The sequence below is a fragment of the Eptatretus burgeri genome, chromosome 4, assembly GCF_056783735.1.
Source record: "Eptatretus burgeri isolate ZD-2024b chromosome 4, Ebu_testis_v1, whole genome shotgun sequence".
Classification (NCBI taxonomy): Eukaryota; Metazoa; Chordata; class Myxini; order Myxiniformes; family Myxinidae; genus Eptatretus; species Eptatretus burgeri.
Window position 1 is genome coordinate 26,132,443 of NC_140964.1, and position 27,500 is coordinate 26,159,942.

Here is a 27,500-nt window from a genome sequence, read left to right on the forward strand (position 1 = left end):
AGGAATGACCCAATATCAAATTTTGAGTTTAAAAAAAAACAACAAAAACTTCTGATTTGACCCTTGTGACCCTAAGTCCCTACCACCTGAGACATGAACTGAAGGTAAAACACAAAAACTTGTTTCACATTTCATGCGTCTCCCAATGTTGATTGCATAGAAAAAGTTTCATTTAAAATGTGCCCGTAATTGCATTTTTTTTGTAATTGACCTTTTCACCTTGTCCCAGAACCCCAGAGGGCAGGACCAAAAATGACACCGCTCTTACACCTTTGCATGTGGTGATCATAATTACCAAGTTTGGTGAATTTGTGCACAACCGTTTTGGAGATCGCATGACAGACAGATAGACAGGACAGGACAGAACAGAACAGGGGATTACAACATCCGACCTGTTATAATTCTTTTCGTTTTTTCAGGCATGGAGATAAAAAAATTATTAAGTGGAAAACAGGACTGCAGTTCTTTCGAAAGAATCTCATAAATTGCATTCAAAAGGGGGGGGGGTGGGGAAATAAAAAGAAAAACTTAGGGTGTTGTGTACCATGGTGTGAAAAGTGACAAGAGAACTCATTAATACAACTAAAATCCCATACGTGTTTGACAATGGGCATGAACAGTACTCGGAAAAAAATATGATAAAACATAATTGTCTTTGCCACCATGACAGCCTCGGATAAACATTTATTGCGATGAAAATTTGCAAACATTTTTCACGTTCACAAAGCACAGCAACCAGTAACCGACACCACGTGAAACTCCCAAAATCCAGGCTTAGTGCTCACCTCTTGTTTGATATTATTCATAAATTTTCATTTTCTGTGCTTTCTTTTATAAAGCACTCTGACATTTTACTGCTCAATGAAAAGTTATCTGCAGTACAAGATAATTAATGATAGATTACCTTTCACAGGAGTCGTGTTGGAAAGGTTCAAAGGTTCTGTGCCGAGAGGTGTGGTTCTGCTCATAAATTCTTTAGCTTGCTTGGCTTCCGGCTGCTCCTCATCTTGAGCGTCCACCAAACGCTTCCTCGCCCGGTTCCCTGGCGGAGTCACTGTGGCACTTTGAGTGATCGGAACTTCAATTTCATTTTTGACAGGAATAATTTTCGTTAACTCCTGACCAACAGCACTTTGCAGTGTAGTACTGAGCCCCGTAGACAAAGGCGCAGATGGATTTTGCACACCTCCCGTTTTGGAAGATTCTGACGGAGTTGATTGTTTGACCTGAGCTGCTGTCACGTCTGGAGAAACAAATTAAAAGTTCACATGTTGTGCTCATTTTACTTGTCAAATTACGAAGCACAGATATCAATTCAGAACCATACTTTATATATTATACATAAAATAAATAATGCCTCCAGCCTTGGGCTGCAGAGGCATAAAAATATTACAAATGGAATTGCTTCTCCAGCAACAAAGCATTTTGTGGGGAAAATTTTTTTTCAGAAAATTCTCTCAAAAATACCTTCTTGTAATACAAGCTAGCTTACAATCAGAATTAAAAACTAATCTTGTTGGTGAAGGCTACTGTCCGCTTGGGTCAGCGGAGAGATGAAACAATGGATTAAATCAACAGGACCTTGAGAGAGGAATGCTAACTGCGGTGGGAAACAAGGAGAAGTTGACGTTTCGGGCATTCGGTAAGGAATCGTGAGGTGCTTGACTCCCTGGCACAGGTGTGAGTAAATGAAGTGCAAAAGGGTCAATTCCCCAAGGCAGGGGGGGGTCGCTACACCTATGCCTCGGTTGCAGAAGCATCGCTTGAACTATTAGATCAGGTTCCTGCGTTTGTGGACAAAACACCCTAATGATGTGGGATGAATTTAGATCACCAGTGAAGATCACGATAGATACGACGAAAAGATTGCCTCACAGACCACAACATCAATTGCAACAAGAAGCAAAAGCAAGAATAGCTCCCATAGTCCAAGCGCTATTAGAACTGGGAACTATTGTTCCCACGGTCAGTCAGTTCAACACACTGATCTTGCCAGTACGTAAACCAAGAAAGTCAACATGGCACTTTGAGCAGGACTTAAGAGCTGTAAATGATTGCATCATACCTGCATATCCTGTAGTCCCAAATCCTGTCACTATCTTCTCCAGTATTCCAAGTAACACCAAATACTATTCGGTTGTTGATTTGTGTTCAGTTTTCTTTTCTATCCCCATCAAGCCTGAATCTCTTTCTTTTTGCAATCACATAAAAGAGCAGAAAGTACATGTGGACTGTGCTTCAACAGGGTTACACAGAAAGTCCAACATTGTTTCACGGGCATTGAAGGAGAGACCGGAAAGCAGAAAATTGCCCACAAACTGTTCCGCCCAGCAAGCTGAAGTGTTTGATTTAACTCGTGGTTGCTGCTTGGCAGAAGGCCAAACTGCGACAATTTACACCAATTCACACCACGTATATGGCATAGTTCATAATTTTGTTACCTTGTGGCGTGAGCGAGGATTTCTAACATCTGCCAGCACTCCGGTAAAGAATGGCCAGTTAATTGCTAACTTGCTCAAGGCAATTCTTTTGTCCTCCCAAATTGAAGTTATAAAATGTGATGCTCTGGTTCTGTTTATGTTTTGAAAGGAAATGCTGGAGTAGATGAAGCTGCGAAAGCCGCGGCCATTTCCCCGGATGCCCTATTGGTATTAATATATTTGAACACCAGCTGCAATTGCTCCTTCTCTTGATGATGTCGCTGTTTTACGAGCAGCCGATGATACAAGCAGCGATATGGACACAAGCAGGATTAAAAACAAAACCCGTCAAAGGGCAGAGGAGCTCCTGGTGAGCCAACGGCCATCAATATCCTGTATCCAACTGTGTCTGCGGACGTCTTCCTGCAGTAGGGTTACTTTTTTTTTGGTTGGTGACAGGATTTGCACTCCGACCATCGTAAAATCCTTCCCTCCGCAAAACACAACAAAAATGCAAAGATAATTGAAAACCCACTCCATGGTTGTACCTCCTGTGCAGCTCACCTTCACAGGGCAGCTCACCGCATGACGGGATTGGGGAAAAGCATTCGGGTCCCCCATTCTTTGATGATAGGAAGAAACTACAAAGTAAGGTCCCGGGTCAGATTGCGGTAGTTTGTGTCGGGGTGGTCCTGAGGTGTCGTCCACCAGACGGTGGTCTCCTTGGGTTAACCTGAGGCGGTCCCTTCGAGTGGGTGCCTGGAATGTCCTATCCCTAAGAGAGGATGATCACCTGTCTCTGTTATCATCTGAGCTCAACCGTTTGAACATTGGTATTGCAGCACTCTCTGAGGTTCAGGGACCGGATAGTGGCGAGATCATGGTGGGTGGTGACACTTACCATTGGTCTGGTAGCTCTGATGGTTACCATACCCAAGGAGTTGCTGTAGCGATTGATCTGACTGTGAAGGACGCATTCTATGCCACGCTTGAGTCTGTGATTGATCAGTGCCCCAAGCGAGATAGTCTTCTCGTCTTAGGGGATTTCAATGCATAGACCGGAACTGTTGGGGATCGTTATGATAGGTGTTGGTCCCCATGGGTCTTGAACCGTGAACCATAATAGCACCAAGGTCCTTGACTTTGCAAGAAGTCATGGACTTCGTGCGGCTGGTTCATGGTTTCTCAGTCGGCAGGATTAGTGGAAAGACAGAACGGTATCCTGAAAAATAAATTGGCCAAGATTTGTAACCAAGCAGCTAAAATGGCCAAATATGATACAAATAGCTTTGATGGCAATGAAATCAACCTCCAACAGAAAAACAGGCTTATTCCCACATGAGATCATAATGGGAAGACCAATGAGGGTGCCATACTTAGCTCCATTAACTGTAAAATAAATAAATAAATGGACTTGGATCAGATGGATGACACAATGTTTACATTATGTATTGCTTTAAACCGTGCTGTCAAGGGTTTTTATTCGCAAGTGAAGGAAGCACTGCCGGAGCCAGCTATCGCTGACTGCCACAGCTTCAAACCTGGTGACGTTGATATAAAAATTCATAAAAGAAAGAATGCCCTGCAACCAAGGTGGACTGGGCCATATCAAGTCTTGCTGATATATCATACTGCTGTAAAATGTCAAGGCCAAGCAGCATGGATCCACTCCTCCCACTGCGAAAGAGCCCACAGCACTGGGAATCCCGAGGACTCCGAAATGGCAACCCCATGACTACTATGATAGCCTTTCTTGTCATTTGTTTGATTACTCCAGTTATTACAGCGCGTGCGCTGTATACAATTGCACCTAGTTTGAAATGTCCCCGGCGTCGTCTACCACGTCTCAGGCGGGGCCGGTGTCCCCCCCCCGTCCCCCCCCCACGTGCCTCAAGACAGCCAATGACGGCCGCCCGGTAGATGCAGTGCGTAACCTCGACGGAAATACCCGAGTATTTCAATTGAAATTTGTGAAACTAATGTGTTATATATATATATATATATATATATATATATATATATATATATATATATATATATATATATATATATATATATATATATATATATATATATATATATGTGAAAACCATTTCATTTATTGCTTGACAGAAAAAAATCAAGAAATGCTCCCCTCATGTACGAACGAACGAAAGACGTCATTTCCGTCCACCATGGCATTTTGCGCCGAACGCAGAAAGCTAAGTTCTTCTGATGCCATCATTCTCTTTAATATTAGCCATAAACAAGTGTTTCATCATGCATTAGTAGTTGAAATTTACTTACAACAAGAACGAAAAAAATAATCTCCTCAGATTCAACAAGAACAAAAAAAACCCGCAAAACATCACGTGCAGGACAAGACCAATCGAGCTGAAGGAAACGATACTGTAACTGCACTGCTCCTGATTGGTCAAAGGACACCACGTGTGTTGTGTGGGCAGTGTTATGCACGAGGATTCCAGGCGAAGTTCTTCTTATGCCATCATTCTCTTTAATATTAGCCATAAACAAGTGTTTCGTCATGCATTAGTAGTTGAAATTTACTTACATTCTTTTGCGGCGTCCTGCCACGCCATATCGAACGATTTCATTCCTTCTGTTATATATAAAGGTGCTTATCACAATAATAACAAGATTTTTACATTTCAAATATTAAGTATGCTTTTTAATTGTTTTTCAACTGAAAAGGCATAAATTGCATATTTTAACATTAGTGTACTCATTTGATTCACCACACGCGCTGTATTGAAGGATTTCACTTGTTCTGACTTGCATGGTAGAGATAGGGGTACTCCCATGGTCAAGAGAACCAATGAATGATACTCGTGCTAATGCTTGTAATGTAAATTCATCAAATAAGTGATTTTCACACATCCGCACCGACTCACCAAGTCATTCATCACATACAAAGACATAAAAGGAAGTTAACATATAAAGACGAGCTACTACATAAGAGTGGAAGCAAAAGGGATTTCACAGAAAGTATAAAGGCACATTTGCATCCAGATGGGATACATGGAATTACCACTTGGCTATCTCTCCAAAACATGCTAAGACTTTGAATAAATGTAGCTGTTAGGTTTGTACTCACATACCCAATTCAATGCTGAGTGGAATACAACCATTAGCAGTATCTTTTAAATGGGATGAGTGGTGTAATATTTTATAAGATGCATGCAACGGGAAAATGATGAGGAGCGAGAAGAAAAATCGCGAGAGCAAACAGCAGTTATGGAAACGACTAACGGGAAGAGGAATTGTATCCAATGACAAAACTTTAGTAACTGATACCGGCCTAACTTTAATTTAAGCAAGATGCCTCCATATTTTGTGTTAAGACAAATGAAAGAAAAAGTAGAATTATGTCGAGTGCAAAAGTCATCAGAGAAAAGAATGTTAGGTAGGTCAGAGTGCAAAAGTTATATTACTGAAAACCGTGCAATGAGACCACAAGCATCAATGAATAACCGATTTCATTTGTGGAAACAAAGCTTTTCCATGGCTTCCAATTAATTGGATGGGTTCTTGTTATTTAGGTTATGTGGTACCTCATACACGTTCACTTACCCATTCTCCATTTCAAAATTCAAAACAAATTAAGTGAGGCATTTCTCAGACTAACTGGACCTTTATGACCATCCTTCCACAGTACGGAAGTTGGAAGGCGGCTGACGAACTTATAAATATGGTGGCTGCTTTGGAACTGTTTGCTTATGAAACCAAGGATAATTTAACATATATTAATGCCGAAATGATTGCTATGCGAACAGTAGCTATGCAAAATCGGATCACTTTGGATTTGATACTTGCTGCACAATGTGGAACCTGTGCAGTTATTGGGTATGAATGTTGTACTTATATCCCAGACAAATCAAAACACATTGCAAGTTTGACAGAAAAAAAATTAAAGGAGATAAATTTCATAATTATTATAGATGATTGAATATTTTGTAGCTCAAAGGGATCTTTGGAGGATGGTGGGCAAAATTATTGCATTGGATTTTTATTGGACTAATATTACTTGTTACCATAGTATTTTTCAAATGTGCTACTAGAGCATTACCCTCATTGATTTCCAGTTGCTTTAAGAGAAAAACGACTGCATCTGTAATGGTTTCACAACAAATATCTCCTTATAAGGATCCTGATCTTAATCAGGAATTCTATGAGTTGTGCAAAATTGTAAATGAAAATCCATAGATCATTATAATGAGTATGTTATGTGACTATGGGCAAATGTCATCCTCGTTCCCTAAACCCTATGCCAAGGTGTATTGAAAATGGCTAGATTGCCCATGGTGGTGAGAGATCTCCCACTGGAGGTAACGATGACATCAGAGGTATCACCCTATAAACTCCATGGGGAGTTGATGACATATGCCATGGATTAATTATTTTTCGTTGAGCAATTTCGGAAAGAAGTGATCCAAATTTTTCCGTTTCATCCAATATGGCTGCCATATCATGTGACATGTGACATCAGAGGTATCAATAAAACATTCTCCATGGGGTATCCCTCCAACATTTCAAGTTTCACATCAATTGGACAAGTGGTCGCATAAAAACAAAAAAAAATTCAGTGAAAATATAGTGCCTTCAGAAAGTATTCACACCTTTGGTGCATAGGTACAGACTGGAGACGGTGTGTCGTGACATACATTCGTCATCTAAAGTGGTTGCCATGGCAACCAGGATGCCGTTTTCCATCCGTTCCTGTCCGCACTCGAACTCCCAAAGTTTTCAACTTTCACGTTTCATATTTGGAACATAGGTACAGACTGTGGAGACGGTGTGTCACGACATACGTTCGTCATCTAAAGAGGTTGCCATGGCAATCAGGATGCCGTTTTCCATGTCCTTGCACAATTCTGTATATACCTTCTTGTTCGGGCGTATATTGTGCTCACTTGCGCTCTTGTTACTGATTACAATATACAAATACATAAATTGCTTTAAAATTATTTGGATCAGACTTCACTGCAATGCTTTATAAAAAAATATTATTTATTAGACGAGTCTTTTAAAAACGATAAATGTATAAACAGACAAGCATTGGGTGGCTTTGACACCAACTCTCTGGTTATGTAATGCTGTGATGATATTGGCTGATTCCCAAATTTCCAGGTGGATATAGAAGACCAGTCGTGAAATATATTTTTTAAATTAAAAATAGAAAAAATGCAAATACGTGAATATCGAAGCAGGTCACACTTTCTGACCCACGAATAGCTGGGTCCAACAGTACTTGACGACTGTGGTATACAAATCATCTGTCATAATAAATTCCAAGAAGCTCCAGTTTTGCATTCGGAACTGCTTCTGGACTATTTCAATAGCTCTAAACTTTGGAATTTTTAAACTATTGTTAAAATCGCCATTTTATTAAAATTGAAGTGAAATTGAAATAACACTGCACGTGTCCTGTGAAGTAGTTTTTTTTTTCTTGTATACAAGGTCAAGACTCGTGGAAGAGCGAGAACAGGGAATGTATCAGGACGCAACAGAAGAAAAGGAACAGTCGAAAAGGGGAGGGGGTAGGCCATACCAACAGCAGGGTTGAAGGATACAACATTCAGGGAATTGAACAACAATCAATATATTAAGACTGAATGACCAATTTTGTGCTCCTTCTTACGGTCGCGTCACGTTTTTCTCGGTACTGTGACCTGGACAGAAAGAAACTTCGTACCTGTAAGAGTGCATCGCACATAGTGGCAATAGTCAACCTTCGGAATCCGTCTGTGATGGGGTTTCGGATAGTTCTGAATAATCAACGCATCCAATATTCAAAGAATTGAACAACCAATTCTGAATAACAACAGATATGTGTATGTTAAGGTGCTTGGATTAAGATCCAAAGGTGGTGAGTTCAACCCCTGTTGGGCCATTGAATTAACACCAGGTACGGTCGACTCAGCCTGTAATCCTTCCGAGGTCAGCAAAATGAGTAGCAGCGTGCTGCATCCCCAGAAAATGATGCAGCCAAGCAGACACATGCTGCAGAGGAATCTATATTCAAAACCTATTAACTGGGTGCGTGTGGTGTGTGTGTGGCTCCTCCATAACTCCAAAACCATGAAACTTAGCAGCCTGAAAATTTGCATGCATACGAAGAAAACTCCAAGGAAGTGCACGACTGAAAATTGGGTGTTTGGGTTATTTAAAACACCCTCTTTGATCATGATCAACGGCCTTATTTAATTATATCCTTTATCAGGTGCATCCTTGGTCACTGCTCTCTATGAGGCCTTAAGGGGTATCCTAGGTAACCTCGCTGGTGTCTGAAACCACCATGTTTTTTGGCATGCTCAACCAAGCCTTGACTTTGAAAAGGCCACAACGATTTCTTTACGATACTTTATTTTTTCAGTTTCCTCACTCATATTATTGAATGCCTGTTCATCGTAGCTACAAATCGCTGGGTACATCGCTTTTGTATGTACTATAATTTTCAAATTAGGAGCTTGGAGCGATTTCATCCATCATATGATGCAATTTTCCATGATCAACTCTGAAGGACTAATTAAGGTACATCATCAAAATAATATTTCAGCTTTGAGGATCGGTTATCATGCGGAAGGAACAAGTGTTGACATCTGGAGTGAAATATGAAAATTTAAAGAAATAACGAGTCTTACAACGAAGCCGATATACCTATTTACCTTAGGAAAGCAAGGCGATGGGCCCTCCTTCTCCATAAATACACAAAAAATTGTGAAATTTCCAAAGCATTAAACATATCTTTTTCTACGGTTTGGAGAAATATATTGATGAACAAATGATTTAGGAATGTGCCAAAATTAACCAGCTTCATTCAGCCATATGATTTAATGCATTCACTGGTTGACCTCACACCCTGTCCCCCAGAGAGAGTCCTTATCCATAGCGTCTGCCAGATCTGTGCTGATATTTTCGAAGATTTCGCGAAGTGCTCTCCAGGGAATAAAAGCAAATCTGGTGAAAAACGGTCGTATAAAATAAAGTTATAACGTTTGTACGACTGTGAAACTATGTACGTGATGCTTACACTACACAGATGAGCAGGCAACATGATGGATAATCTGCAATGTTTATTTCACGGGCGATTAAAATTTGCGATGTCTCCAGGGTTGTTCTGCATTAAACAGCAACTCTTTTGCGGATAAAGTCATTATTTGAACAAATTCATTCAATTTCTTTCTCTGCTGCGGGTACCGTGAAGAACAGCGATAAAGTTTAAGAAATCCTATGTGACATGCAACCACAGCCTGGCCAGCCGTTCCTGATCAACTATTTAATTGGACTGCTTGATTGAGTGCTTTAGCTGAGCGAATTGTTCCCTCACTGTGGACGCATACGCCGTGCGCCGGCATCCGGGGTGAGCGGAGCAGTTCGGTCCGTGTGCCAGCATCCGGGTCGAGCGGGTCGGTTTGTTTCGTGCCCTGGTATCCGGGGAGAGCGGAGCGGTTCGGTCTGTGTGCCGGCATCCAGGGCGAGTGGTTCGGTTCGTCTCGTGCCCCGGCATCCGGGGCGAGAGCATTGGTTCGTTTCGTGCCCCAGCATCCGGGGCGAGAGGAGCGGTTCGTTTGGTGCCCCAGCATCCGGGACGAAAGGAGCATTTTGTTTGGTGCCCAGGCATCCGGGGCAAGAGGAGCAGTTCGTTTCGTGCCTGGGCATCTGGGGGAGAGGAGCGGTTCGTTTCGTGCCCCGGCATCCGGGGCAAGAGCAGTGCTTCATTTGGTGCCCTGGCATCCAGTGCGAGAGGAGCGGTTCGTTTGGTGCCCCGGCATCCGGGGCGAGAGGAGCGGTTAGTTTCGTGCCCCGGCAACCGGTTCGGTCCGTGCCCCGGCATCCGGAGCAAGCAGAGCGGTTCGTTTTGTGCCCCGTAATCCGGGGCGAGAGGAGCAGTTCGGTCCGTGCACCGGCATCCGGGTTGAGTGGAGCGGTTCGGTCCGTGCGCCTGCATCCGGGGTGAGTGGAGCGGTTCGGTCCGTGCGCCGGCATCCTGGGCGAGCGGAGCGGTTCGGTCCCTGTGCCGGCATCTGGGGCGAGTGTAGCGGTTCGGTCCGTGCGCCGGCATCCGGGGCAAGAGGAGCGGTTCGTGCCCCGTAATCCGGGGCGAGAGGAGCGGTTCGTTTCGTGCCCCAGCATCCGGGGCGAGAGGAGCGGTTCGGTCCGTGCGTCGGCATCTGGGGCGGCTCGGTCCGTGCCCCGGCATCCGCGGCGAGCGGAGGGTTCGGTCCGTGCCCCGGCATCCGGGGCCAGCGGTTCATTTCGTGCCCCGGCATCCGGGGCGAGCGGAGCGGTTTGGTCCCTGCGCCAGCATCTGGGGCAAGCGGAGCGGTTCGTGCCCCGGCATCCGGGGCCAGCGGTTCGTTTTGTACCCCGGCATCCGGGGCCAGCAGTTTGTTTCGTACCCCGGCATCCGGGGCCAGCGGTTCATTTCGTGCCCCAGCATTAGGGGGTGAGCGGTTCGTTTCGTTATTACTTCATGTACAAACAGCTCCTCTTTTGCTGTCTCAAATCAAAATGGATATCATGTACCCCCTGACAAGACATCATGTTCCATGGACTCCCGTTTCAGAATTGCTGCTCTAACTATTACGCAACCAAGTGCGAATTGTGGCTGCAGACTGCTTCCAAATAATTACATGAAGCTGGCATGAAAGCACCACTGCTCTAATGAGACAAGTGTCTGTGTTGCTGGGGAAAATGAATCGTGAAAGTTTCATGGTTTTTGGAAAATAAAGTGCAGGTCGACCTTCAACTGCACATCCTGTCGGATCACGCGATTTGCAGATTCGTTATTCCAGTCCCCGTGTATTTGCGGGTCAGAAAGCGTGACCTGCTTCGACATTCACGCTTCGCAGGACTTCAATTTAAAAAAAAAATTCACACTTCAGGAATGATTGGTCTCCTATATCCACCTGGTAAATTGCAAATCAGCCAACATCACAACATTGCATAAAAAGGTGCAAAAACATCCCCTTAACTACAGCCCAATTAGCTTACTGTTCTTCCAATCATCAGCAAGTTCACGGAATCTATCATCACAGTTGACATAAAATCATTCCTTTTCTCCAACAGCCTCATCTCAGATCATCAATCTGGATTCAGACCTGGTCACTCCACCTTGGACATGCTGTTTCTTCTCTCTCAACAATGGTGGAGGACTCAATATCAGACATGAGATCAGGGCCATCTCTCTGGACGTATCTCGAGCTTTTGATGCAGTCTCTGGCATCCTGCCTTGCTCTTCAAACTATCTGCTTCTGGAATCCAAGGGCGACTCCACTCTTGGATGACCGACTTCCTCCCTTCTCGTAGTGAATGTGTGGTTCTCAATAGAACCCTTTCTTCTCTTCTCCCCGTCAAGGTTGGAGTACCCCAAGGCAGTGTTCTTGGCCCCTTATCATTCCTAATCTTCATCAATGATCTCATTGACTCTGTAAAATAATCTTTATCTCTTTGCTGATGACTCCACTCTCTGCTGTGACATCTCTCATCCTTCTGACAGACAGACACAGCAAGCAGTCTCTTCCCTCTCCTCAGATCTTGACAAAAATCACAAACTGTTCAAACACAATTTTGCTTATATATCCATATTGTCCACCCTTTGGGCTTTGGGCTTTGGGTAACATCATCGTTACCCGGATCCCTTGTTTGTCCGTCTCCGACTTCGCCCGCTGCTCTGCTGTTCCTTTTGTTGTGTCCTGATTTGTTCTGTGTAATCGCTCTTCCACGAGCCGAGACCATGTATATGTAAAAAAACAACAACAAAAAACAACAAAATGCCCCGACATTAGCGGCATTTTTCAGGAATGTTTCCCCCACAAATAGCGGGGTCCAACAGTGCAGTATGTTATATATCAATGCATTTCTTGTTTGCAATTTGTAGACAAAGATTTTTGTTCGGAGTTCTTTTGATTGTGCATGCCATCGCTTAAATTGCATTTGCAACAGTCACTTCTCCACAGAGCTTCACTTGGTGTCCATTTTCTTTCCCCAATATTTTTATGTCGTAATTGCAGGAGTACTCGGCGCTGCTCGGTATTGCCCGGTCAATTTTCTAGTGGGGCGTAAAACGTTTCCCGACACCCACTAAGGAATGAGGTTGGGGATCATTTAATAGTATGTTGCACATAACTACAAAGGCTTAGGCAATATAGCGCGATAAAAAAATATATATATACCCATCAGAGATGGGGAATCCCCCGCCATTGAAAAATAATTGAAATCAGACAAGCATTTTTCCATTTATTACAAAAAACATTTTTTTCAAGATGGCCGCCCCAGTCGGCCATCTTGGATCCGGCCACGCCCAAAATCAATAGGGTTCTTCCTTTTCAGGTGGTACATGTGACCCAAATTTCAAATCGATATGGCGAAAAAACATTTTTTTCAAGATGGCCGCCCCAATCGGCCATCTTGGATCCGGCCACGCCCAAAATAAATAGGGTTCTTCCTTTTCAGGTGGTATATGTGTGACCTAAATTTCAAATCAATATGGCGAACAGTTTATGAGTTATCGCACTCACAGCTATAAATGTTGCGCCCAGCCAGCCGGACGGACGATAGACGGACGGACGACCCGGGTGACAACAATATCCCACTTCCGCCACGTGGCGGGGGATAAAAACCCGAACTTTTTTTCTTTTGCAAAATTTTCATTTTTGTTGCCGAAAACACACCAGCGCTCAAAAACATGAAGCTCTAAGTTGGACGAAGATCCATTCAGCCATCTCCAAGAAAAATGGCAACACGGACAGACCAATGGCTCTGTTGTGGTGTAGATTTAAAAGACAGCTATGTTCAGATTTTCTCGTCAAAACTTAATGTAATTAAAAAATTATCAATATCAATCATATACTGATCTATCTATAATTCCAGCAGTGTGTGTGTGTGTGTGTGTGTGTGTGTGTGTGTGTGTGTGTGTGTGTGTGTGTGTGTGTGTGTGTGTGTGTGTGTGTGTGTGTGTGTGTGTGTGTGTGTGTGTGTGTGTGTGTGTGTGTGCGCGCGCGCACTGTTTCTCGACAACCACTGATCCGATCTAATTGAAACTTGCCAGGTATTATTGCTGGGGACCTGAGTATGTGCCTTTTCAAGGTTTGATATTAATCGGACAAGTGCTTCCCAAGTTATGGCCATTTATTTACCAACCAATGACAGGACACATTGCTGCATAGGTATGGCCGATGGGAAAGAGAACCTCAGCCGCGTTCCCCGTTAAAGCCCAGTCACACCTTGACATTCTCGCCAGCTTATGCCGATTTTTCGAAAATTTGTCTAAAACGCTGGTACACGTCGAATACGTTCTGGGTAAGTTTTGATAACATTGAGAGCACGCTGAAAAACACTGCCATACGTCGTTGTACGCTGGCTTTAAACGTTGTACTTTTCGGTTGTCCCCAAATTTTCCATCCTTGAAATTTTAAGACTTATGCCAGCGTATGACTCACACGTTCCGCATAACACTGGCCATAAGTTGGAGGCACGTCATGCGATCGTTGACACACGTTACTTGTGAGTTACTCATAAGTCGAAACACGTCGAGGTAATCTTTAGCGTACCCGAAACCTTTTTTCTAACCTATGAGTTACGTGTTGTACGCACGTTACGCAATCGGTGACACACATCGACACACGTTACTTGTAAGGTGCTCATAAGTCGAAACACATCAATGTAATCGTTAGCCTCAGTGTTCCAGACTCCCTGTTTTTGTTTTTTTTGTTTGTTTTTTTTTTTCTTCCTTCCTTCGGTATGATGGTGATTTTGACACTTCGATTTCTAGTGCGGTTATAATATAATATAATTAATAGGCTGCCGCTCAACGATTTAAACCATAACCGCACTGTACACTGAACACCGTCATACCGAAGAAAAAAAAAAACCGGGAGTCTGGAACACTGATGCTAACCATTACCTTGACGTGTTTCGACTTATGAGCACCTTACAAGTAACGTGTGTCGATGTGTGTCAACAATCGCATATAGTGCATATAACTTATTCCTATCGCATGCGGAGCGTGTGTCATACGGCAAGTACATCGTAAAATTTTCAACATGTTTAAAATTAAAAGACGTACTCCATTTAATACGACGTATGATAGCGTACTTTAGCGTTCTATTCACGCATACCAAACTTACCCATACCGTATTCGACGTGCGCCAGCGTTTTAGACGCATTTTTCAGAGGTCGGCATACGCTGGCAAGATTGCCAAGGTGTGACTGCGATGTTGACACTTCCATTTCTGTGGCGGTTATGATTTGAATCGTTGTGCGGCAGCCTTTTCATAACCTACGCCACGTCATCGTCAGCGATGCATGCAGCGCGCTATGCATAAGTTAGACTATCGTTGGGCATAGGTTGTGAAGGCCGACAACAGGTTCAGCATTCGTTGGTATAAGTTATCCATAACACAACGAAACGTTCTGTGTCCGTTACTAATAGGTTATGCATAAGACCAAGTCATTATGAATACGTCCGAATCATTAAAAAAAAAACATCAAAGGTTCAACGTAAGCCAGCATTTTACATACATTTTAATACTTTGCCATTGCTGGCTAAAACGTCAAGGTGTGACTGGGCCTTTACGGGTTACAATGTACGGCCTTCCGGATAGTGGACTAAGTGTATTCTAATAATTTCTCCATTTCCTATGCGCATTTATAGATAAACAGAATGCTCCAATCCAGTCGTCGTTTAAGAGAGCGAAGGTACGGCCTGTGTGGTTGTTCGAAAGTTTTTATTATTTTTTTTTTTGCACGTACGTTTTTTTTTTCTCTCTCTTCTCTTCTCTTCTCTTTGCGTTTTTCCTTGCGATGACATTGCGAAAAGGCAAAATACGTTGGCGCTAATTGAATAATTGGCCATTAAAACTAAATTGCGAATAATCGTAACTGCGATATGCGAACTGCCGGAGAGTGAGGACTTAACTTCCGGACTTCCGGATAGTGATGACTTATTGTAATCTTTCTCGATTTTTTTTACTTACTGTATTCTTTCTTTCTCGATTTCTGTACTTTATCGATTTCTTTCTCGATTTTCTTAAACACAATGCCCCAATCCAGTCGTCGTTTACGACAGCGAAGGAACGGCCTATGTGGTTGTTTGAAAGTTTTTTTTGTTTGCACGTACAGTCACGCACGTACGGGCACAAGAGAGCGAAGGAACGGCCTGTGGAGTTGTTTCTGGTAAGTGGTTTTAAAGTTGTTTTTTTGCACGTACGGGCACACGCACGGGCACGTAGTAGTATTTCCAAACTCAGCATTGGATAAATATATATTTTCAATAAGAGTCACCAGAATCCCTTCACCCAAATGGATGTTTTGTGCACAGTACTGCATCAGCAAAGAAAAGCGACTCAAATATAAAGTTTCATCATCTACCATGTGGTGTAGTTTTGTTTCCATCTTCGCTGTAAATATTTTACGATAACATGCCGGGGATAATGTGCCATCATCTCCTGTCATCCTCCCATTCCTCCATGCAATATTTTCAATCAACATCAACTCCACCTCACTCATTCCTCTTAATTGCAGGATACCGTTTCCTCTTCTCCCTTTTTGTTTTTGTATACATAGTCAAAGCTCGTGGAAGAGCTCGTGTTAGTACACTGAATGGATCAGGACAACAGAACAAAAGGAACAGTTGAGAAAGGGGGAAAACACCAACAGCAGAGTTGAAGGCCAAGATAGAGGCAGACTTAGACAAACAATGGGTGTGGTGAGGAATGAGGGGCAGGAGAGGATGCATCGGGTTGACAAGATAGACACAAGGAAATTCTCAGGTGAGAAAACTTGAAATTTGGAGGAAGGAGGGATTGGGATGGGGTTAATGAGGGTGGAAAATATCATGGTTTTGGATTGGGGACAATCTGAGATGTGATGAACAGCTGTCTTGAAGACCTGCAGGGAAGAATGAGATTGAAGAGGATGTGGAAATTTGCTCCACAGGGGAAAGTGAGGAACAAATGAGTGGAAGCAAGCAGTGATCCTGAATTTAGATAGTTTCACCAGAAGGGGGTTGCATGCACTGCAGAAACCTGGGGGTATGGAAAGAGCAGATGGTGCAAGACCAGAAAGGAGGCGTTAGAAAACATAGAGACCACCGACCTGTGCGGTTTTCGAAGTAACAGATTTATAGACTTAGCTTCTTCACAGGAGATTCCAATAATTTTGAAAGCCTTGATTTCCATGGCATCAAGCTGAGTAAAATGTGAGGCAGGGGCACCAGACCAGAAAGGAGAGCAGTACTCCATCAAGCTGCGGATGAAGGCCTTGTATGTGGATAGGAGTTCTGGTGTGCCAAGGAATGACTTGAATGACCGAGGATGCCCAGTTGGTGGGTGGCTTTGGAGGCCAACTTTGAAATGTGGTTTGCCCTCGAAGGATTGTGGCTGATAGTTATTTATTTCATTTATTTATTCGTATGCATCCTGTGGCTGCATCATTTCTTCTGTGGGCGCGACTGAGCCGCTGATGCAATACCCCCGTTGCCAGTAAGCTGATACTCATTTTGCCGACCTTGGAAGGATGACAGGCTGAGTCTACCCACCTGGTGTTAATTAAACGAAACGGCAGGGGCTTGAACTCAAGATACGTGGATCTTAAGCCAGTCACCTTAACCGATAAGCCAACACGAGGCTGTGACTGACAGTGAGACCCAGGAGTTTGAATGACTGAACTGCCTCAAGAGGATTGCGAAGAAAGTAGATGGGTGGTCGGGTGGAGGGTTTGCCAGATGGTCCTTTCAGAAAGGAGACATTAAGGAGTCATGACCTCATGACCATCCTGTGAAAGGACATGAAGGAGTCAAAGACATCCTCTTGATATAAACTCATTCCCTTGCTTGTTGCAGTCAACTGTGGTCACATTGCCAATAACCTGCCTTTTTATCCTGTCAAGTTGCCCTCCCATGAACCTCGATTTTGTTTCCAAAAATAAAAAATAAAATAAATCCATGTCACATGGTGTTTGTGAATGTGACTTCACAGCCAATAAGGTACCACAATGACAAGACAAGACATGACATGGGTGCTGGATTTGCGATTTTCAAATATGAGGTTCCCTTTGTACTTTCTTCTCTGCATTTCCAAACTTAAAAATAAAATTTCGTTCAAATAACATTCAATCCAAATATTTAACAAACAATCTTCTGAAAGCAATCTGGCTGGAAAGGAAAATGGAAACATTTCTTAATGTGTTGTTTGCCATGACTCAAAAAAAATATAAAAATACATAAACGAGCAAGAATTAGGATGCACTGATTGGCTTTCCCGTCTGCACAGATAGCTCACATAAATATATGATGGCCTCCCAGGTTCAAATCCTTTACAGTGGATACACTACTGTATAGATTTGCACAATGACGACTGAAGTCATCATCAAAAATGTTTTTTATTACCTCCGCCACCTGAGGGGGACAGAGGTTATGTATTCGCTCCTTTTTGTCTGTCAGCCTGTTTGTTTGTGATCAGGATATCTCAAAAAGTAAGACAGATTTGGCCTAAACTTGGTGTACAAGTTGGATATGTGACAAGGACAAATTGATTATAATTCGATGAGGATCCAGATCTGAATACTACAATTTTAAGTGATTCTTTACAATTGAGAGATCGGGCCAAAACGATATATTGTACAATATTTTGAAAAGTTGTGGAGTAATTGGGCAAGTGACAATCCAGATCCGGATCTTCAACAAAATCGAATCAATTTGTCCTTGTCACACACCAAATTTCGTCTGAGCCATTCACAACTTTTTGAGAACTGCTCAGACAGACACAGACAGACAGACAGGGGTCTGACATACATACACAGAAACATACTATCTGTCCACCTTCAGTGACAGAGGAACAGTAATAATGCCTGCAGCACCTTTGACATTAAAAAAAACACAAGTCAAGCAACAGTTGTTTGAAATGAGGCAGCAAAACTTTTGTTACACCAAAGACTTGACATTCACCTGTGATTGCAGTCGCTTCGATTGCCTGCACCGGGACCTGTGCAGCTTGTGGCATTTGGAAGCGGATTGGCATTGGCTGGCCACATTGTCCAACGAATGCCACACGACTTGACATCTGACCTGGTGCTGTCTGCCTGAGCAGTGAAGCAGGCACTGTCATGGCAACAATAAATCAGAGGTGAGTGAGCCAGTACAAAAAACATCACTTGCTGCACATAGACCAATCAATATTTACTTTTTATTTCCCATTCTAAAAGTAATTAATTATATACAATGAGGATGATTAAAGTAAATTCACAGCAGCAGAACAAAACATGCATTGCAGCTCAACGTTGTTGATGTTATCAGACAATTGCGGAGATGGAAGGGGAAAAAATTAATAACGAGTTCACAGAACACGATACCCCGAATACTGCTCAAATATCTATCTATAATTTCAGGTGTGTGTGTGTGTGTGACACCGCTGTCTCTCGACAACCACTGGTCCGATCTAATTGAAACTTGCCAGGTATATTACTGGGGACCTGAGAATATGCCTTTTCAAGGTTTGATATTAATCGGACAAGTGCTTCCCAAGTTATGGCCATTTATTTACCAACCAATGACATGACACATTGCTGCGGCCATTTATTTACCAACCAATGACATGACACATTGCTGCAGCCATTTATTTACCAACCAATGACATGACACATTGCTGGGGCCATTTATTTCCCAACCAATGACATGACACGTTGCTGCGTAGGTCGGTGCGCGGCCGGCCGACGATGACGTCACGGGCCGTGCCGGTTACATGGCAGCGAATGTCATGGCAAGCAATGACAGGGAGGTAAACTTGATTTTTATTTGGATTTTAATTAACTCTGTGTGTGGAAGTGTGGTTGTCGCAAGAACGCGAGTGAAGGAACGGCCTGTGTGGTTGTCGCTTCTGGCTGGCGGTTTGAAAGTTTCATTTTTTTTGCACGCATGGCCACGCACGTACGGGCACGTGAGAGCGAAGGAACGGCCTGTGTGGTTGTTGTTTCTAGCACGCGGTTTGAAAGTTTTTATTTTGGTTTCTTTGTTTGCATGTACAGGCACGCACCTACAGGTACGCACCTACGGGCATGCCCTAGTAAATTTAAATTTCAATAAAACAATATTAAAAATACTCTAGTTTAAAAAATTCCAGAAGTTTTGCGGTAATGAAGCAGTCTTACACACCACCTTATTTAACATGTCCAATTACGAATAAACTGGAAGCTCTTGGAAGTCTAAACAAGGCAATTTGTGTTCTAAATAAAGTATATAATTTAAATATATATAGTATTTAAAGTATATAATGCTCAAGTATATAATTCAATTTAAATAAAATAAAGATTGAAAAAGTCAGATAAATAATTAATTCCGAATTTTACCACCGTTTTCACAGTGTCGATTAAATCACCTGATCGAAAGCGTTGCATCAGTTATTCGTGCCAGTTTGTGTCCTTCATAATGTCCTTAAAAGAGTAAGCTTCCGATTTGGAATGATTTTCAATTTTGTTTGACTGCCAGGCAGGCAGAGGAAAAAAAATTCACTCCTCTCTGCGCATGTATAGTCAACACAAATTCAGAGACAAAGTACTGTAAAACAGCAGGTATGTTTTCCGATTCATGTTCAAAATACTAGATGGTATTCATTCATGGAATACTTACCCCATGCAGTCTTGAGGGCTTGGTGCAACTTGCGAGCCAACTCTTCCGGTGGCAAATTTGTAACTAAATCTATCTACACTTTCGGGATAAATGTGTAGAAATTGCACTTTTAAAAATTTTGATGTACGCTCAATATCAAATGGTCATGTAACAAGTGGTAAAGTTTCAATTTCCTTCGGTGAATGGTTTTTGATGTACGCTCTAAACAAAATGCATATGTGAACGTACGTACGTACACGACAGATTTCTTCACCTCGCTTTTCACTTCGCGCACACAGAGTAATAACATTCAATTTCAATAAGTTGTTCATCAATCATAAACTGACATGAACAGACAAACGGACGGACAGACGGCCATGAACCAACTGCATAATCAATCGCTCTTTGATTCGGGTGTGCAGGGTAATATAATTATTCTACAAGCAGAGTATCACCAGTTTAGAAAATTGCATATTTTAAATAATAAATAGTACAACAGTATCTGTCCCATGGTCTGTCAGATTTGCTATCTCTTTACCCACCTTACGCAAATTCACTAAACTCCACAGACATAATTTGCAACGTCTTAATCAAGAGAAGACTTTTATCAAAGCATTCGACTCTACTGGATGATATCATGGCAATCGTTTCATTGGCAGTTCAAGCCCATCCTTCATTCGTTTGTTGTCGTCTCTGTTCCGTTCAACACATGATTGTTGTTGTTGTTGTTGTTGTTCTATGGCCATCCTATCAAATAAATGCTAATCATTCCAATCACCGGTCTTTGATGGCTCTATCTGTTAGTTTTAAAGAACTCTACAAAAAACATGATACCATAAACAACTTGAGTCAACAGAGCTTTGTCTGGGGTGAGGGTGGAAGGGGGAGATATTAGACGGTATTTGACTGAAAATAACACTTCGAACCAAATAGTAATGAGCAGAGCATGCTGTCTCAATGAAAGAACGCTCAGAAGTTGTTGACCTCACATGTACATTCATCACAACATCCACAAGGACGATAATTCACAATTAAAAATAATAATCTCCAGTCTGGGTAAATGACATGGTTTGGAAGAATAGACTATATAAAAATGACCGTTTTTACAGCCATTTTTCCCTGCTGTGCAGGGGTTTGGCTTTTTCTTGAGGCAATGTTTTATGGCCGGATGCCCTTCCTGACGCCAACCCTGGTCGCCTCTTACGACACACAGGGATATGGTACACCTATTCTAACCGGGGCATACACCGGGACCAGTACACTGGCACTCATTTCGCCGACTCGGAAGGATTACAGGCTGAGTCAACCCCCTGGTGTTAATTCAGCAGCCAACGGGGCTTGAACTCAGGACCGAAGAATAGACTATATGTTAATAAAAAATCAAAAAAAAAACAAAAAAAAAAAAACGTTGATTCGACGTATTTTGTTATCAATATTCTTTTTTGCACATAGGATATTAAAATAGGAAATTACAGTAAACCCTCAAATATCATGCGGTTCGGCCAATTGTGGGCAAACTATTGTGTTCCTATTTCATTGTTGCGAGATTTCATTTTGACTAAACATTGTTTTTGAGCTGAGCTGAGTCATCGTTTGCGTCCCGTACGTGTACAATAATCTCCCATTATGAGCCTTGTGTTGTTTCTCATGCACCGCATTGAACAGCAGCCAAACATAAAGCGATGGATAAAGTTAGTTGGGCTAAAAGGCAGAGAAAGATTATGACGTTAGGCAAAAAGATAAATTTGTTCGATTGGTTGGCTCAAGGTGAAAATGCGGTATCTGTGGGTTGCCATTACAGGATAAATTGAAGGGATAACCTTCCCCATTGTTCTCTTCCTCATTCTTAAACCTTCATTTTCCTTCAAACCTCGTTCCCAAACCCTCATGTTCCAACTCGGTATCCGAACCTCATTCCCAAACCCTTACTTTCACCCAGACTAGAACCCGCGTTCTCGTACTTCATTCTCAAAAACACATTCTCAAACCACATCACTTCACCAATGTTTCGACCGAATAATCACCACTTTAGCGTGGCAATGGTCGTGGTTCTTCACCGTTCCAGCATCAGAGTGAAATCAGATCAAAAGAGGCGCTTCATGAAACACGGTAACCAATCCGAAGGCTCCAAGGACTGGTTTGAGAAATTAAACAGGATTCGGCCTCCATCACGTAACATTAGTCAGGGAAGCAGCATTGGCTGACCATGATGCTGTGAAACACTCCCTAACACAGCTTATGGAACGAATCAAGACAAAGATTTATGGAGAGACTGCAGGAGGTTCCAAGCAGGAAAGAGGAAAGATAGACTCCGTGGTTAAAGATAAGATGGTGAAGGATAGTCGCACTTGAGCAAGTGGTTATGTGGAAATGCTGCAGATGACTTCGTCATAAAGCTAATGCTTCTCTTCCAATTGCTGAATCCCCTTCACCCGCTCACCCTTCCCCTGCTCTACCCTTCGCCCCCTCCCCTCCCCCCCACATGCCTCAAGTGAGCCAATGACGGCCGTCCGATAGATGGCAGTGCATAACCGTGACGGAAATGGCGACAATTGATGGGAATACCCGAGTATTTCAATGGAAATTTGTGAAACTAATGTGTTATATATGTGAAAACCATTGAATTTATTGCTTGACGGAAAAAAAACCAAGAAACGCTCCCCTCTCATGTACGAACGAATGAAAGACGTCATTTCCGCCCACCATCGCATTTCGCGCCGAACGCTGAAAGCTAAGTTCTTCTTATGCCATCATTCTCTTTAATATTAGCCATAAACAAGTGTTTCGTCATGCATTAGTACTTAAAATTTACTTACAATTCAGGCAGATATTGGTGGCAAAGTGTGAAGTGCTTCTTTCAATAACATTAATATACTCATTTGCTTCACCACACACGCTGTATTGAAGGATTTCACTTGTTGTATTTACATGTTAACATGCTTTACATTTATTTTACATGTTTATTACCTTCGCATTCTGCGAAAGGTTATGTTTTGGTGGCGTGTATTTATTTATTTATAATCTTGTGATTCGTACAACTCAAAAAGTATAAAACCGAATTGCATGAAATTTGGTGGGATGATTGGTTATTAGCCAGGAAGCATTCGATTAGATTTTAGGATCGTTCGGGTCAAAGGTCAAGGTCAAGAAAAGGTCAAATAGTCTTTTTACGATAACACGGTCAATTTTTATTCAATTTGCATGCAACTAACGCCAAAATGTTCAGAATTCAACGCCTCATCTTGTGATATGCAATATGACACAATGACGCCCATACTCTTGTTACCGGTTAGGGGTCAAAGGTCAGGGAGGTCACGACCTTGAAAAATATGCGGTTTTTGTCATAGCGCGGTCAATTCTTGTCCGCTTTACATGAACACAGCACCAAAATGTTCAGAATTTAATGCCCAATCTTGTGACACAATGACGTCATAACATGTCACCGGTTGGGGTAAAATGTCGGGGGGGGGGGACGCCCTTGAAAAATATGCGGTTTTCGGCATAACTCAGTCAATTCTTATTCGATTTGCATGAAACCAGCATCAAACGAGACTACCTTCTCTTGTTGAAACGTTGTATTCACCGAGCTTGCGAGTGAAGACTCGCCAAAACGACGTGAGTTGATTGTTGTTTAGTCCGTAGCCCCGGAAAGTCGGGGGGGGGGTCATGACATTATAGATATGTGGTTTGTGTCATAAGACCATTCATATGAAAACAGTTCCCCACACTCATACCAAGAACAAAAAAAGTAGTGGCGGCGAAGGTATGCGCTCCATGAGTGCCCGTTCTAGTTTCAATTGTGATGTGCATTTCTGGTTGCTGTCCACCTTCCTCTATATTTTATCAAAGCCCAGGAACTGATCCCCCCCCACCTCCCACCTTTTCCCATTGGCACTTGGTTTCCACGATCACGGTGCAAACTATCGCGGAATTTTCCAGGAACCCAACCCCTGTGATATTTGAGGGTTTATTCGATGTCATTTCAAATTCCTCTGGAAAATGCCAAAGTGCACCAGTGCATATCCGTTTTGCTACCTGTGATTCATGTGAGGGAAACCTGTGAGGGAAACCATGGGGTAACATCCCTGGGTCAGATTGCGGGAGAGTGTGTCGGAGTGGTGCTGAGGTGTCGTCCACCAGACGGCGGTCTCCTTGGGTTAACCTGAGGCGGTCCCTTCGGGTGGGTGCCTGGAATGTCCTATCCCTAAGAGAGGATGATCACCTGTCTCTGTTATCATCTGAGCTCAAGCGTTTGGACATCGGGATTGCAGCTCTCTCTGAGGTTCGGAGACCGGATTGCGGCGAGATAATGGTGGGTGGTTACACCTACTATTGGTCTGGTCGCTCTGATGGTTACCATACCCAAGGAGTTGCTGTAGCTGTGACCAATAAGCTGACCCCGATGATAATTGAGGTAACACCGGTCAACGAGCGTATTATGAGATTAAGGATTCGTCACTCCTTAGGTGTCATTTCCCTGGTCTCTGTTTATGCTCCGACTGAGGCGAGTGATCTCACCGTGAAGGATGCATTCTACGCCACACTCGAGTCTGTGGTTGATCAGTGCCCCAGACGAGATACACTTCTAGTCTTGGGGGATTTCAATGCATCGACTGGAACTGATAGGGATGGTTATGAGGTGTGTGTTGGTCCCCATGGGTCAGGAACTATGAACCAGAATGGCACTAAGTTCCTTGACTTTGCAAGAAGTCATGGACTTAGGGTGGCTGGTTCATGGTTTCAGCGCCCACAAGCTCATCGCTGGACTTTGTATTCCAACGCTGGCGGTGTGGCAAAGGAGATTGACCATGTCCTCATTGACGGTCGTTGGAGGATGATCCAGAACTGCAGGGTCTACCAGAGTGCTCAGTTCCTCAATACTGACCACAGGCTTGTTGTAGCAACTCTAAAGCTGCACCTTAAATCCTGGAGAATGGCACCATCCCAGCCGAGGCTGGATGTTGCCAAGCTCAGGGATGAGAGAGTAGCTGAGGAGTTTGCGAACAGGCTGAGTGGACACTTGGGGGTTCTGGGTGCTTTGGGGGGTCCTGAAGAGTTGTGGAGCGCCTTCAAGACCACCGTCCTTGATGTTGCCGGTGGATGCCTTGGAGCTCACCGCAGGGCAAAGAAGAATTTTGTCTCTCAAGGGACACTGGATACCATTGACCAGAGTCGCAGGGCCAGGCTGAATGGCAGAGCTGAGCTGTTCAGGGAGCTGAGGCGTAAAACTGTACGTGCACTGAGGGTGGACAAGGAGGCCTATGTGCAAGGAATCTGTGAGGGGGTAGAGCATCACCTGTGGACAGGTGATTCTCGTCCCGCTTACAGGGGAATTCGCGCATTACGTTCATCCAAGCCCATCCCTCGGAGCACTACAGTTCGAGCAGAGAGTGTGAGGCTCTTGACAGAGGAGTCTGAAGTGAAGGCCCGCTGGGCCGGTTACTTTGAGCGGTTGTACCAGGCTGATCCCCCAACTGTCGAGTTGGACGTCAAGGGTGTTACAATCCCTGTTGCTGACCCTCGAATCAACTGTGGTCCACCTACGCTTGTGGAAACACGGGCTGCGGTGAACCAGTTGAAACGGGGCAAAGCTCCAGGGATCTGTGGCATCCATGCCGAACTTCTCAAGGCTGGTGGAAATGCTGCACTCGTGTCGTTGCATGCAGTTTTGTGCTCTGCCTGGAACACAGGCATCATCCCAACTGACTGGAAGAGGGGCCTTGTTGTCCCTCTCTGGAAAGGGAAGGGTGATCGCCAAGACTGCAACAACTACCGAGGGGTGACGCTGCTCTCAGTGCCGGGCAAGGTCTTTGCTCGGATAATTCTCGATGGGGTTCGCCACCATCTGCTTGAGCACCAGCGTCCAGAGCAGTCAGGCTTTACACCAAAGAGGTCAACGATTGACCGTATCCTTGCACTTCGTGTCCTCACTGAACGCAGACGAGAGTTTCGGCAGGGGCTGCTTGCAGCCTATGTTGATCTCTGTAAAGCGTTCGATTCAGTGAATCGGGATGTCCTCTGGAGGATTCTTGGTCTTCGTGGGGTGCCACCAAAACTGATCGATCTGATGTCTGAACTCTACTCTGGTACTGAGAGTGCAGTGAAGTGTGGTGGTACCATCTCTGACTTATTTCCAGTTGTTACTGGAGTTCGTCAGGGATGTGTACTTGCCCCCACACTTTTGAGCACTTGTATGGACTGGATTCTAGGGAGGATGTCGGAGAGATCAAGTTGCGGTGCGTCATTTGGGAATGTCAAGATCTCGGACCTTGACTTTGCAGATGATGCAGTCATCTTTGCGGAGACTTTAGACATCCTCTTGGGGGCCCTCGAGGTGCTGAATGAGGAGTCGGAGCCGTTGGGATTTCGGGTTTCTTGGGTCAAAACTAAGATCCAGGCTTTCGGTGACATCTTGGATGCTGCTGTCCTGTCTGTGTCTGTTTGTGGTGAGGATGTTGAGGTCGTGGAGAGATTCACTTACCTTGGCAGTGATATTCATGTCTCTGCTGGCTGCGAGTCAGAGGTCAATAGACGTCTGGGTCGGGCCTGGGGAGTCATGGATTCACTGGATCATGGGGTGTGGCGCTACCAGTACCTGTGCGGGAGGACGAAAGTCCGAGTCTTCAGGTCCTTGGTACTTCCAGTCTTGCTCTATGGGTGCGAGACCTGGACTCTGACCAAGGATCTGAGACAGAGACTTAATTCCTTTGGTACCAGGTCTCTTCGGAGAATCCTTGGCTCTCGCTGGTCGGATTTTGTGTCCAACGAGCGGTTGCTGAGAGAGACTCGGATGAGATTTGTTACCTGCATAGTCCGTGAGCGTCAGTTGCGGCTGTATGGACATGTGGCTCTTTTTCCTGACTCTGATCCTGCTCACCAGATTCTCTCAGCGAGGGAGTCTCACGAGTGGAGGAGGCCAGTGGGTCGACCACGTGCCTCATGGTTGCAACAGGTTGACCATCATCTCAAGGAGATGGGGATGGGCCTGGCATCTGCCAGGGGGATGGCCAGACAGAGGCCCCTGGAGTACCGGCGGAAAGTGGACGCAGCGACGTGCTGTTCTGGCACATGCTCCCATACCTGACCTGACCTGATTCATGTGGATGAATTCTCCAAGTGTGTGGGCAGCTTTTGCGAATAAAATAAAAACATCAACTGCGATCATCTATAATTATTTACTGATCAATCTGGGCAGAAAATAAAAGCAATATCATTAATTGGTGCAGGTGTGATACATCTGGTTACCTTGCTTATAACTTTTACATGTAAAGTATAATTTTTGATGGAAAATAAAATGGTTAAAGGGGAATGTATATGACATAAAAATAAGAGGCTGGTTCCATTGTTTCTTTAAATACCACAGACACATTCAATATCCAACCACCTATATGTAAATGTGTTATGATAAACAGGCTGTGACTGCTGTCAAGCAAACCTGACCCTCCAGACAGTCCTGCATGGTAACAAGTGCACTGTCA

General features: G+C 43.7%; 1 protein-coding gene across 4 annotated transcripts in view; it reads right to left on the reverse strand.

The window, feature by feature from the left end:
* LOC147027668 (uncharacterized) overlaps nt 1-27,500 on the reverse strand; it is a 201,041-nt gene that overhangs the window by 77,553 nt on the left and 95,988 nt on the right. For all 4 annotated transcript variants that reach the window (XM_085877210.1, XM_085877209.1, XM_085877208.1 and 1 more), the window contains exons 7-8: nt 18,367-18,519; nt 905-1,243 (exon numbers count right to left, since the gene is read on the reverse strand). In XM_085877210.1, coding sequence (XP_085733336.1) covers nt 905-1,243; nt 18,367-18,519 — 492 coding nt within the window. The remainder of the gene's footprint in view (nt 1-904; nt 1,244-18,366; nt 18,520-27,500) is intronic.